General features: G+C 35.2%; 1 protein-coding gene across 4 annotated transcripts; it reads right to left on the bottom strand.

The window, feature by feature from the left end:
* Nucleotide 1: 1 nt before the first annotated feature.
* LOC141723622 (myb-related protein 306-like) lies at nucleotides 2-5,212 on the bottom strand. Of its 4 annotated transcripts, none has more exons than XM_074525472.1 (6): nucleotides 3,957-5,212; nucleotides 3,280-3,357; nucleotides 3,036-3,190; nucleotides 1,483-1,672; nucleotides 1,187-1,316; nucleotides 2-988 (listed from the first exon to the last, which is right to left on the bottom strand). In XM_074525472.1, the coding sequence occupies exons 4-6, from the start codon at nucleotides 1,613-1,615 to the stop codon at nucleotides 268-270; spliced, it is 984 nt and encodes a 327-aa protein (XP_074381573.1). In that variant the 5' UTR covers nucleotides 1,616-1,672; nucleotides 3,036-3,190; nucleotides 3,280-3,357; nucleotides 3,957-5,212; the 3' UTR covers nucleotides 2-267. The 4 variants fall into 4 exon arrangements, with proteins under 4 accessions (XP_074381573.1, XP_074381572.1, XP_074381574.1 ...); XM_074525471.1 differs by having other exon boundaries at nucleotides 1,483-1,658; XM_074525473.1 differs by having other exon boundaries at nucleotides 1,483-3,190; nucleotides 3,957-4,657; nucleotides 4,796-5,212.
* Between the last annotated feature and the right edge of the window lie 7,586 nt (nucleotides 5,213-12,798).

Genomic DNA, 12,798 nt, shown 5'->3' with positions numbered 1-12,798 from the left:
ATTGAAATACATGAACCAAAATATCTCAACAGAGATACATGAAGAAAAATTTCATAGGCGACAAAGGGAGGATAATATCTAATGAGCACAACAAATGATGCAATTTAAAAAAAAACAATACCCTACCAAAACATCTGCTAAATATAAAAGTACACTTAAAGCAAAAGAAATGTCAGAATCTCTAGTGAAATGGTCAAAAGATGAGTAGCCTGATCATAAGGATTGGACATTTCAAATGCGGCAAGCAGATGTATCTTATTTCTGCCATTAAGGAAAAACTGAAGTAGCAATAGCAGGAGACAGGGAATCCTCATGTTGCCTACAAGAAACAACTGGAACAACGGCAGTACGAGGCAGACGCGGATGACGAGCAGAATCATTATCCAGCCTTAAATTAGGGGAATTCTTATTCCATCTCCGCAGCCACACCGCTACATTTTCACAGTTGAAGACATACATTTCAGTAGTCGAGTTACCGAATGCCTGAGTAATTTGACCTGCTGCTTCGCTGCGGAACTGATGATTATCTGCAGGAATCATCAGCTGCTGTTGTCTAGCATTTTGGTTCCAGCCATGAGGAGGCTTGAAGCTCATACATCCCGAAGACAATAATGGTGCTGATGACACTGGAAATGGGGAGCCGAGCCCAGGTGCAGTGAGGGGTAGTGTGTCATTGGGATTAGGAATGGGCGCTGGTGGAGAAGGAGATATAACATTATGATCATGAATCGAGGCTTGGGGGGAAAGAGAGAGTGCATCCGACAGAGCTTTCCTTGCCAAATGGACATTTGCTTGTAGCATTCTCTCCCAACGCCTCTTGGAGGAGTCAGGGTCCTGATCAGGTACACTAGTGGTAGTATTAATACTACTACTAGCACCACTGCTGCTACCACTAGTCCTGTCTACCTTTTTCTTTAAATGCGAATTCCAATAGTTCTTGATGCTATTATCCGTCCTTCCCGGAATATAATGAGCTATGGCAGCCCATCTACAAATAACAAATAAAATTACAGTATTGATAATTATTGGTTTAACATGGAAATAAAATTTCAGCTCCTTCATTAAACCAGAATCTAAACATCTTACTGAGAATTCGCAATTAATTATATATGGCTGATAAATTGATCATCTTAATTCAATTAAGAATCTCAGGAGAAACTTAACAATTGACTACAAGAATACATACTTGTTGCCCAAAACATCATGAAGTCGGATAATCTTTTTGTCTTCCTCACTAGTGAAAGTTCCCCGGTTGATACCAGGCCTAAGATAGTTTTTCCATCGTAGTCTACAACTCTTGCTGCATCTATTCAAACCTATAATATCCATTAAACAGTTAATTGATAAACAGAAAACACACACATGGATATATGGTTATAATTTTCAGACATATATATTAACAAACACACAAACACATCCAATGAAATGAGATAATATAAATTTATAAAGTAAAAAGGGAAATGCATATGTAAATATATGTACCAGTATTAATAGAAACAGATGGCCAACTGCCTGGACCATTTTCTTGAATGTAAGATGACAACAAAATGTCCTCTTCAGTAGTCCATGGACCTCTTTTGAATTTTCCTCCAATTCCACTAGGTAGTCTTCCCATTATCTTTCTCGTCTCTGTTCTCTCGGTCCCTGTATATTTTTCTCTGTGGAGTACACACTTTACGTGAACTGATGAGAAGGAGGTGTATTTATTGGGAGAAAAATAGAAGAAATAATTGCTGGATATTATCTAATAACTAACATAACGTATAGAGTTATAGCGGTAATCGTTAGCAAAAGTCAACAAGTTTAATGGTGATTACTTTTTCAATTAAACTCTTCTCCTTAATATTGACTTTGCATAATCCAACAAAACTAATTATTTACTGTTTTCAACTCAAAATTTAAAACAGTTAGATCGCAATTATGCCAACCGCAATTAATAATTAAAAAAAGGTTTTGCAGGTGTTTAATGCTTATAACAAGCACGTTACTGTCGAAAATCTATAGAAATATCCATTAATGCTAGCAAACCAATTATCATAGTCGTGGTAACAACTTCAAAGCAAATTAACAATAATCTTTACTTGTACCAATTTAATTTGTCAACGGAAACTAATGGGTAACATCTATATCTGTAATAAGCCAACAACTAATGAATTTAGTACACTCAACATATTAATTCACACAATTTTATTCATTTAATATCTACAAAAGTTTATCAACTTAAAAATTTTAATTTCAATACACAAATAATTCAGTACAACTTTTTTGGAGACGCCACATACGAGCATATTTTAATATTGCTTCTCGTAAATAATATTCTAACCATAATTTTATTTTTCTTTGAGCTTGAATATATAAATTTGTGCTTAAGCCGTTGCTATTCTCAACTCAAAAGTTTAACGTATTATAGATGGAATGTACAACAAGAATATCTCGACTATAACTAGAGAGAGGATTTTTTTGTGAGTGTTTTTAAGATAATCATGATAACCATAAAATCTATAAAACTATTCTTTTATACCAACTAATTAAATTCATCTAATTGATCAAATGTTCTTAGTTAATTGATCAAATTTTGATCAATTTAACATTTTTTACTAATTTTATTTATATAATATATGTAAATTCAGGTCAAAATTTGATCAATTTGACTGGAAAAAGTTTAAAAAATAGACTACTATTTTGAAACGGAGGGAGTATTTTATGTTCATTAACATTGTTCCGTTGTAGCCTGCCACATTAATAATAGCTTGAACTGATTCCAATCTTTGATTAAAATAAATGACAACCAATTAAATAATTGTTTGTAATCTAACCGGACATAACTTAGTTATCGAGTAACCAAAGTCACTCAGCAACGTAAAATATAATTCCGTGATTCAATCCAAATACAGACACCATCAATCAAAGTATATGCTTGTATTTAAAAACCACAAGCTGGAAATGTGTTGCAGCGAGCAGGTTAATGTGAGAGTATAAGAAAAACACAGTGGTATACGTTTTAAAAGAGCATTTGAGAAGTTGACCATAAATACCAGATAGTGAAATTATCATTAGCCAGGGTATTTTTGAACTTTGCTGGACGAAAATCCAAGGAATGAGAAGCAGCGAGAGATTTGATGTCCAAAGCTAACTATAGCACGCAGCGACGCATATGTATATATGCATGTTCGACATACATCCGAAAGTGCTGCATTTGGGAAATGAGATATCAAAGACATAGAAGACAATATCATAATCTCTATATCACGAGTACTGTTATGTTAAAATATGACAAACCTTAAGGAAAGTCACTTTAAATCTAACTACTATTGCGGAGATTTATCTGACCCATAAGCCCTAGCATAGTGTCGAAACCTGAGATAAAGAAACACATTGATGGTGGCTAAAACTATCTCGTTAAAATTATGAACTGCAAAATGTAGAGATCTATAAACATGACAAAATACCATATAACAAAAAGAAACACATAGAGTATAGGCTTGTATTTAAAACCACAAACCGCAAAGGTGTTGCAGCGAGCAGGTTAAGGTGAGAGTAGAAGAAAAACACAGTGGTATACGTTCTAAAAAGGCATTTGAATAGTTGGTTGTAAATACCAGATAGTGAAATTATCATAAGCCAGGGTATTTATTGCGGAGATTTATCTGACTTATAGGCCCTAGTATAGTGTCGGAACTACAAAAACAAACACATAAATGGTGACTAAACTATCCATTAAAACTATGGACAGCTGTACAATGAAGAGATATATAAACATGCCAAAATACCATATAGATGTGCAAGTTACCCCCCCCCCCCCCCCCTTCTCCACTACAAACTGTCATGCATGACATCAAAACGCCTAATCTACGTACACATAAGTAGCAATTAGCATGAAGCATCAACATGTCAATTTATATATCATGTCAACAGTTACTATTAAATATCAAAAGCATATATAACCTACTGTATACCTCCTAGCCTCAGAAGATTTGGAGACAGTAGTCAGGTGCACAGTCTGAACTCTGAAGTGCTTTAGCATAGTAACAATTTGCAATGTTGTGCCTTGTCTGTTATGGGCCAAATTTTGATACTGGCACTACATTAGTAGAGCAACCTTTTGCCTAATGCCACAAAATTTTGATGTCTTGCGAAACAAAAACCCCACACCTAAAGTATTACTCTATTAAACAAAGACAGAGCTTTTTCCAGCCTTTTTTAGGCTTCCTGAATTAGCATCGATCACACTTCTTTGGCGTAAAACATCATCGCACTTCTCTGCTTCAGCAAAAAAGTTAGAAAAAAGGACATGATCTTTCGGATCAGTTGACGTCTTTAGTATGTCAACCGCATTCACTATGCACAGCTCCAGATCAGAATGGTTTTGAACTCTAAGTGTTCAATAACATTCTCCAAATGATTGCATATGGTTCTATCGACATTTTTTGCACAAATTGATAAGCATTCCAGCGCGGGCATTCTTATCAACCATACACCCATAGTGCTCTACTGTTGGGACAATTTGGTACACCTTCTGCATAATTGCATACAAATTGCTGCCAGTTTCTGCCCAACCAGCTTGGTTACATGCTAACAGAACTCCGAGGAATGTTATTGAATTCGGCACAATTTTCTCAGCATCCATGTGCTGAAAAGCAACTGGAGCTTCCTTCTACTTCACCATTTAAGAAAAACTCTATATTTAGCATTTCACAAAAAACTCTTGCTGCCTCATGAGTACAGCCACATTTCGATAAATAATAATCAATAAGAACATTAGAAACCTCTTTATTCAAATCCAACCTTCACTTACCCGATACCATACGATCAAAAGTAACATCATTGCTTTCAGTATATCTATCAAACAACACGCGAGCATAATGTAACAACTTCACTCAAGATCGAAAATCGAACAACTTGGGTTCTCAAGATTCACAAGGTGAGTGCTTTTATAGGGTATTAATAAACAAAATCGTAACAGAAAATAGAAAAAAAAATATATTCATATGAAGATTGTAGAATTTTTAAATAAACAATTGTAGTTCAACGATTGTAGTTGCATAGATGGCGTGAGGAACTGCACTTGCCTTTGATATGGAGTTGTCTCAAGTATACCCCTTGGCCACTGCCTTAAAGATGCACTTCTGTACTGAATACTAAACAATATGCATTCTATTTCTATATGTACAGGCACAGCTGGTGGTAGCTAGGGTTAAGTGGTACGGTGGTATCAAGTTTGGTTGATTATTTTGAAAGATTCAATTACATTTTGCACCCCTTATATTTGGCCAAAACTCATTTTGTATATCTATTTTTATAAATTGCAGTTTACATCCCCTATTTTGAAATCTGCTTCAACATGCACCCTTTTTGCCTAATCTTTTAGCCCTAATTGCTGTCTACAACAATATATCTCATCTTTTCTCTTCAATAATAGATTATATATGTTGTTGAAAACAATAATTTGAGCAAAAAAATTGACAAAATTTGGCAAAAAGGGTGCAACTTGAAACGGATTTCAAAGTAGGGGGATGCAAACTGCAATGTATGAAAATAGGTATACAAAATTGATTTTTGGCCAAAAAACGGGGTGCAAAATGCAATTCTCTCTTATTGAAATAAATATGTTTAATTTAATTTTTTTATTTAATGAATTAAAAATATTAATTTAATTTATGTTATTAATATTTTTTAAATTTATTAAGTTTTTTTTAAGTTAAACATTTGAATTAAAATTTTCAACCAAGGATGAAAATAATAAAAATAAAGTTGATTCCTTATATCAGTCTCTTATATCCATCTCCTACGCGGTATGAAAAATCCATATATTGAGAATTTGAGGAATAGCCGAATAGAGTTAAATAAAAAAACTCAACATTAAGTATGGGGTTAAGATCAATGAAACTCATTTGTGATTTCAAAAACCCCCGAACGAAACAATCCCTAAGTGTACTAATCCATACACGAACTAAGCCCATTATGCCCATTATGATATGATAATCCATATCATAAAACTTGTGATATAATACTAACATATAAATATGCTACCAAACTTCTTCAACCATGAGGGTTAGAATAATGATACCATGAACCAAATGTTCCATATGATGCAACAAAAGATGGTAATGATCCAGCAGCAGATGCAACAACAACAGATTCAGCAACATATATTACAACAGCCACCTCGTCCTCAACCTCACTTACCACCAGTTGTGCCTGTTGTTACCTTTAAGCAGTTTCAGTCAGTTAAGCCTCTAGAATTTGAAGGTACAACGGATCTTACTAAGGCTAGGGCTTGGTTGAAAGAAATGGAGAAAGCGTTTGCTCTTGTGAAAGTTGAAGAGGACCAGAAAACTGATTTTGCTAGCTATTTCTTAAAAGGAAAAGCAAATTATTGGTGGAAATCCAGGAGAGCTTTAGAGGGGGAGGATATCGTAACTTGGGATAGGTTTACTGAACTGTTTCTGAAAAAGTATTTTTCTCGTTATATGAAGAACCATATGGAAATCAAGTTCTTGGAATTGAAGCAAGGGAATATGTCAGTGACGGAATATGAAGCCAAGTTTACGGAATTGGCTAGGTTTGTTCCGGAGCAGGTTGATACTGAAGAAAAACGGGATAACAAATTCCAGCAGGGATTACAAACATGGATTCGTAGCAGAGTGACAGTTTTTGAATTGACAACTTATACCGCCGTGGTTCAGAAAGCCATGATTATTGAAGGGGAAAGTGTAATATCCCAAAAGGAAAAGGGACAAGAAAATTTTCAGAACCGTTCCAACCGGAAGCCGGGATTTTAAGCCGAACAAATATGAATTTTAAAAGGATAGGGCAAGGTTCATGGTTGAGAACATTTGGTTCATGGTATTTATTTGTAGCATATAAATATGCTACAAAACATTTGGTTGTAGAGTCGGCCGCCCTTACCTTCTTCTAAGCCTAGCCGCCCTAACTTCTTTTTCACCCTTTCTACCCATCGCTATCTCCATACTCATCTTCATCTCCTCATTTTATTTACTTTTTTCTTCGATAAAATCGAGATTTGTTTCACAAAACTCGAAAAATCCATTACAGTTCTTCACTTTGGTTTTCAGATCTACTAAGGTAACAACTTGGATTTTATAATAAAATTCAGTTTTTGGATTCAAAATCTCTGATCTAATAACATATTACAATTTGGTGTTATTATGAGATTTTTGAATTTTGGGTTTTTTCGTATTGTTCTGTTTAAATTATTATTTGTGTGTTTGATTATCTAGCTTTATGCGATGTGTCTCGCTTTGTGCCATGTGGTGGTTGTGTTGAAAATGAATTTGATGGTGTATTAGGAGATCTAGATATCTCGCATCAACAACACTTTCGGCAGGTCTATAGCTGGTGTCCGACAGGTAGATAGCTGGGGTGTGCTTGCAACGGTGGTGAAAATCACATGTGCTCACCTCTCACAAAATATATTTGTTCATAACATGAGGCATCTAAGCTCAGTTGTTACAACTGAGTCCTCTGAACATTGCATTATCAATGAAATTAATGTCAGGGTCAATTGTGAAGCTACTGTTTTCGGGGGAGATGCATGATGGATTGCCCGAAAAACCATTACCTTCATTTTTAAATTTCAGAATATTTGTATTCATTTTGTTAAACAATACGGAAACAAAATGGCTAATTATTTAGCTCTATTTGTTTTTAACCTGGTTGCATGATCAGTTGGGGGTTTGTCCCGATAGAGTGTCTTTCAAGTTATTAATAAAATCTCTGTTAGGTCACACACACTGTAGAAGGGGGTTGAATACAGTGTATACTACAATCAAATCGAATTAAGAACACAAGTATGAAACACATAATAATCTTATTAATGAGACAGTATTACAATGGAACCATTCTCTCTCAGTAATGAACAAATATCACGAGAGCTGCTAGGGTTACAATGAATAATATTCTCGATTAAGATAACACATATAGTGTAAACCCTTTGCTGTGTTTATATAGACACACAGTTACAAGATAATCTTCTAATTGATATCGAATATAAGTCTGCATCCTAAAATATATCAATTAGTTATCTTTTCCTCCAAATCTTCTATTCTTCATAGAATTATTCTCCATGCATATCTCTTCTTATTTTAGTCTTGATCTTCTTTCCTTCAATCAGCCGCCTTCCTTATCTGAACGTCTTCTTAAGTCCTGATATTATCTCCTGATAAATATCTTCTGATATCTTAAGTTCTGATAACTTAAGTTCTGATATCTTAAGTTCTGACTTCAGTATAAGTACTGATTTCCAGTTAAGTCCTGATTTTTCCTGTTAGTTAAGATCTGAAAACTAAACACAAATCAACATTAGACATGACATCACAAATATATCTAACAATCTCCCCAAACTTGTAAATTAGCATAATATACAAGTTGAGTAGATATTTGATGATGTCAAAAACATTAAGTACAAATGCATATGAGAATTTGACTAAGCAACTACAACTCACAGTCCTTGTAGCTTTTACCATCCTTAAAGTCTGATATCAGCTTTAGCCTGTATATACTTCAAAATTTACCAGCTGTAGTTCTTGACTTGGCTTCAGTGTGTAATCTCTTTAATGTCAGGAGTTGTTCTGAGATAGTTCTTCAACAAACTTCTCTCAGCATATTCAAGTTCATTCTGCATCCTCCTTTTTATATTTTTAAGTTCAACTGTATCTTCTCCTGTCTGAAAGATAGCAGCCTTGAGATCATTTATTTTTGCTTTCCTTATATCCTGATCCAGTCTGATGATATAGGCTTTATCAGACTCTAGATTGAATTCAAGTCCCTTAATACCCAAAAATGTAGTGATTTTGGCAGTATTAGGCTTCATCTCAACAAAATCACCATTGTGAGCTCTGTACTTAGTACAATATTGTCTTTCAGACTTTACAGAGTAAAGCTTCTTCTGCCTTTGAATATCAGATTCTAAGTAACTGGCAACACCATCTGTTGACCTGTTTTTCACTTGAAGTAGAAATAGTACATGTTGCAATTCTTCAAAATACTTCAAACGAATAGCATTTTTTCTAATCTGGAATACCCTCCCATCTGTCATAAAATATAAGATGATATCTTCTTTCAATACAGAGTGGTATACCATTTGTACAGACTCCAGTTGATTCAATCTTTCAGGAGTTGTTCCCACTCCTGGTTCACTCAAAGAGGTTGGATCAGAGGTAGTATTATTTACTCTCTTTTCTTTAGAACTACCCAATCCTGATTTGTCTCTAGCTTCCTTTTTTCTAATAACTCTTGCTTCAAAACCACTTTATGTAGTCTTCAAAGGTTGAGTAGACTGTTGAGCTTTAGTAAACCCAGGTAGTAGAATTTTTGAAGGTTTAACATGAGCAATGTCAGAGGTTTTCTTTTCTTCTGATGTCAAGACAACTTGAGCTCTGTCCGAGGTTGCTTGCTTCATTGTAATATCAGAATTTACAAAGTCTTGATCTTGAACAACATGAGCTCTGTCAGAGGTTGTTTGGATATTCTTTTTCTTCAAAATCAGACTAGTATCTTCATCATCCTTTGCTTCCAGATCCATAATTGGCATATATATCTTTACAGGTTCATCAATTTTTGCCTTACCCTTGGATCTAGGATCAACTTCCACCTGTGATTTGGCTTTGAATTCAGATTTGGCTGCCTCAGAGTTTGTCTTCTCTTTAATCACAATGCCCTTAGGCTTAGGTGGTTTCTTTGCAATGACTTGAGCTTTTGACTTTGACTTGACATTTTCTGCTTTAAGTCTGGCTTCTTCTTTCTTCAGACTTTTAAAGTCCATTCCTAGATTGCCTTTGAGAAATAGTCTTTTTGAAATTTCTTCATCCAGCTTCTGTAACTTGGGGTCTTGATAGTAGACTGTAGTTTCCTTCCCCTTAAGCTTCAGTGTCTGCATAAACTTCTGTGATTCTTGACTTTCACCCTGTATCAGAACATCAGGCTTAGTCAGAACTTGTTCATCAGAACTTATTCTTCTATTAGCATCAGAGCTTGATCTCTGTATAGAAGTTCCTGCATTTCTAAATGAAGAACCTTTGCCTTGACCATGACCTCTACCCCTTTCAGAGTTTCCCTGGTCTTCATTATCATCATCCTTACTGTTCAGTGGTTGATCAATTTTGCATTTGAACTTAATCACTTTCTCCCTTTTTTTGGCATCATCTGGCAGAAGGAGAGAGACAAGCAATTCCACAGAGTTTTGGATTTCATTGAGTTGATCTTGTTGAGCAGCTTAATTTTTTAAAATATCAGACATTTGAGCTTGCTTCTTTTCTTGAGTCTTTTCTATATACCCAATGCGGTCAAAGGTTGATTTAAAAAACCTGTTCTTTTCCAATTTGACATTCATGTCTTGCTGAATCAGTGTTTCTTGAATTTTGTTCACCTTGGCTTGAGTTATTGAGTGTTGACCTTGAAGGTGCCTTGTACTCATTGCAGTAACTCTGAGCTGTGCTTTGAAGTCATCATTCACCAGCATCTCATCAGCTTTAGCCAGGTGCTCAGCAAGAATATTTGCAGTAGGAAAAAAATCAACTTTGTTCCACTCCTTGATTCATTCTTTTCCTCTTGGAGTTTCACTCCAAGGTACTGGTGCATCCTCTCTTACAAACTTTTTAATCAAATCAGCTTTATTACTTGTTTGTAGAGGTGCATGTCCTGAAGGACCAGCTACATCATCATTTTCATTTGTAGCAGCTTCACCAGTATTTTCAGCATTTGCAGCATCAGAACTTACAGAGCCTGCAGAATCAGCTTCCTCTGATAAAATGATAGTGTGTGAGGCTATAGAGGGTTTAAAATCATCCTCTAAGTTCTGATCAACATCCAAATTCTGATGCTCACCTAATATTTGATCTTCATCATCTAGATTCAGAAGAGGTGTTGTTGGAATATCTGCATTGAAATCAGCATCTAAAATTGGTATTGTTGGTGCAGTATGTTGAAGAATGGTTGGAGCTTCTAAGTACAGAACCTGTCTGAGGTACAGTCTTTGTCCTCTTTGCTCTAGAAGAAGAAGGCTTCACTGTAGGTGCTAATGGTTGATTGGTATGTGCTGATGTTTGTGTTTGTGGAGTGACAGGAGTAGGTGCTGATGGTTGTTGTGTGTTGGTAGGTTGGACATCAGGATATAGCAATGAATATGTAGCAGCATCAGCATTTACAAGAGCTGGCTTTACTGATAAAGGAATGCTAAGGGGTCTCAAAACTCCCTTCTTGTTGTCAGCAGTGAAAAGATTAGTAAAAGCCCTTTTTGCTAACTTAAAAGGTTCTATGAGTTCACCTGCTAGTTTTGGTTCATCTTCTGTACAGGAATTGTAAATTAACTGACAGAACCAAGCAAATTAAACTATATTCTTGTCCTCTTTCATTCTATCTGCTATAAAACATAACACAGTCTTTGCATAATCAAAATGAGACTGGTTTAGGAGTGCATACCCAATTTGTTGTGTCAGAATAGGAATGACATCAAAATTTGAGCATTTGTTGGCAAACGTCTTCATGATGCAATCGAAGAAGAAGTTCCATTCCTTTCAAATATATGGGCATTTGAGTTGACCCAACTTAGCAAAACTCTGCTCATACCCAAGATTAGCCAACATTTGCTGTAGCAAGGGCTCCTCCACAGCAGAACTGAATTGACAGGATTCAGATAGGTGTAGAGCTTTTCGAACTGCTCCCGGAGTAACAACATACTCAACCTCATTTGCTGTAAATACGATGCTTGGAGTCCCATGCTTACCACCATCATCATAATGTCCAGTACGCCAGAATGTTAGAACTTGAGTTCCAGATATACTGGATGGTTGTGTCAATGCGAACCCAATTTCACTATGAGATAAGAAATCCTGAATAAAATGAAGTTTCGAAGGAGCTTCACTCTTAGTGACAATGGCGGAATAGTTGTTGGGGATGAACTTTGCTCCATTAAAGATTATATCCTTGGGTGCCATTGAAAATAGGTGAGAAATTAGAATGCCTGAAAAGTGTTTGATAAAATGTCTGTATAGAAAACCGTCAGAGAATGTGAGAAGATAAGAAAAAGAGAGAGAGTAAATAGAATAGAAATGTAAATAAAAGATTTGAAAATCTTTTATCTCTTTTACTTAGACACCCCACGTTACAACAGTTATTGAGAAGTGGAACAGACATTACACCTCTCAGGCATGCAACAGTTAAGACAGTAGTTAATGGGCACGGGAAATAAGTAATGATTACTATGCACATGCAGTTTTTCAAAAAAAAACTGTTCCCACTAAACAAATGATTATGACTGTCTTTATCTCACATAAACCAATATTCTGATAAAATATAATCGTTCAAGTATTGACTTAAAAATAAATCAAGTAAATAAATATGGCCACGTAAGCATCAGAACTTGATTATTATCAGAATTTTAAAAGTCATCAGAATATGGCTTCTTTACTCAAAAAGTGAATGTTTATTTCTGTAATTCTTCACACAAATACTAATATGGTTTCAACAGAACTTAATCATCAGAACTTTCATCAGAACTTGTCCTCAGAATTTATGCAACTGACACTTAAACTGTTCATCTAAAACAACATTGATCACCACAGTAATTTTCATCATTCATATGGAGTGAAATTGTGTGCTTTAAGCTAAATATCAGACAAAGAGTAAAGTCTGATTCACTTCAGTACATCTTAGAAATAAGGCATAACTAAGAACTTTGCCATTAGTCTGAAGTCTACTATAGAATGAGTTCATGCATGAGTCCACCTCAACTGTTTTGTGCTCATTTTATGCATCTTTTGAAATTCCTTTTTACAGTGG

This window comes from Apium graveolens, chromosome 5 (assembly GCF_009905375.1).
Source record: "Apium graveolens cultivar Ventura chromosome 5, ASM990537v1, whole genome shotgun sequence".
NCBI classification, from domain to species: domain Eukaryota; kingdom Viridiplantae; phylum Streptophyta; class Magnoliopsida; order Apiales; family Apiaceae; genus Apium; species Apium graveolens.
This window is presented reverse-complemented; position numbering and strand designations above follow the sequence as displayed.

What these genes read in the sequence shown, in the direction of transcription:
- LOC141723622 (XM_074525472.1), bottom strand. Translation starts at nt 1,615, where the DNA reads ATGGGAAGACTACCTAGTGGAATTGGAGGAAAATTCAAAAGAGGTCCA. An exon ending in ATCTGTTTCTATTAATACTG is followed by an intron (nt 1,317 to 1,482) that starts GTACATATATTT and finishes TGGATATTATAG; the next exon opens with GTTTGAATAGATGCAGCAAG. An exon ending in CATGATGTTTTGGGCAACAA is followed by an intron (nt 989 to 1,186) that starts GTATGTATTCTT and finishes TGTTATTTGTAG; the next exon opens with ATGGGCTGCCATAGCTCATT.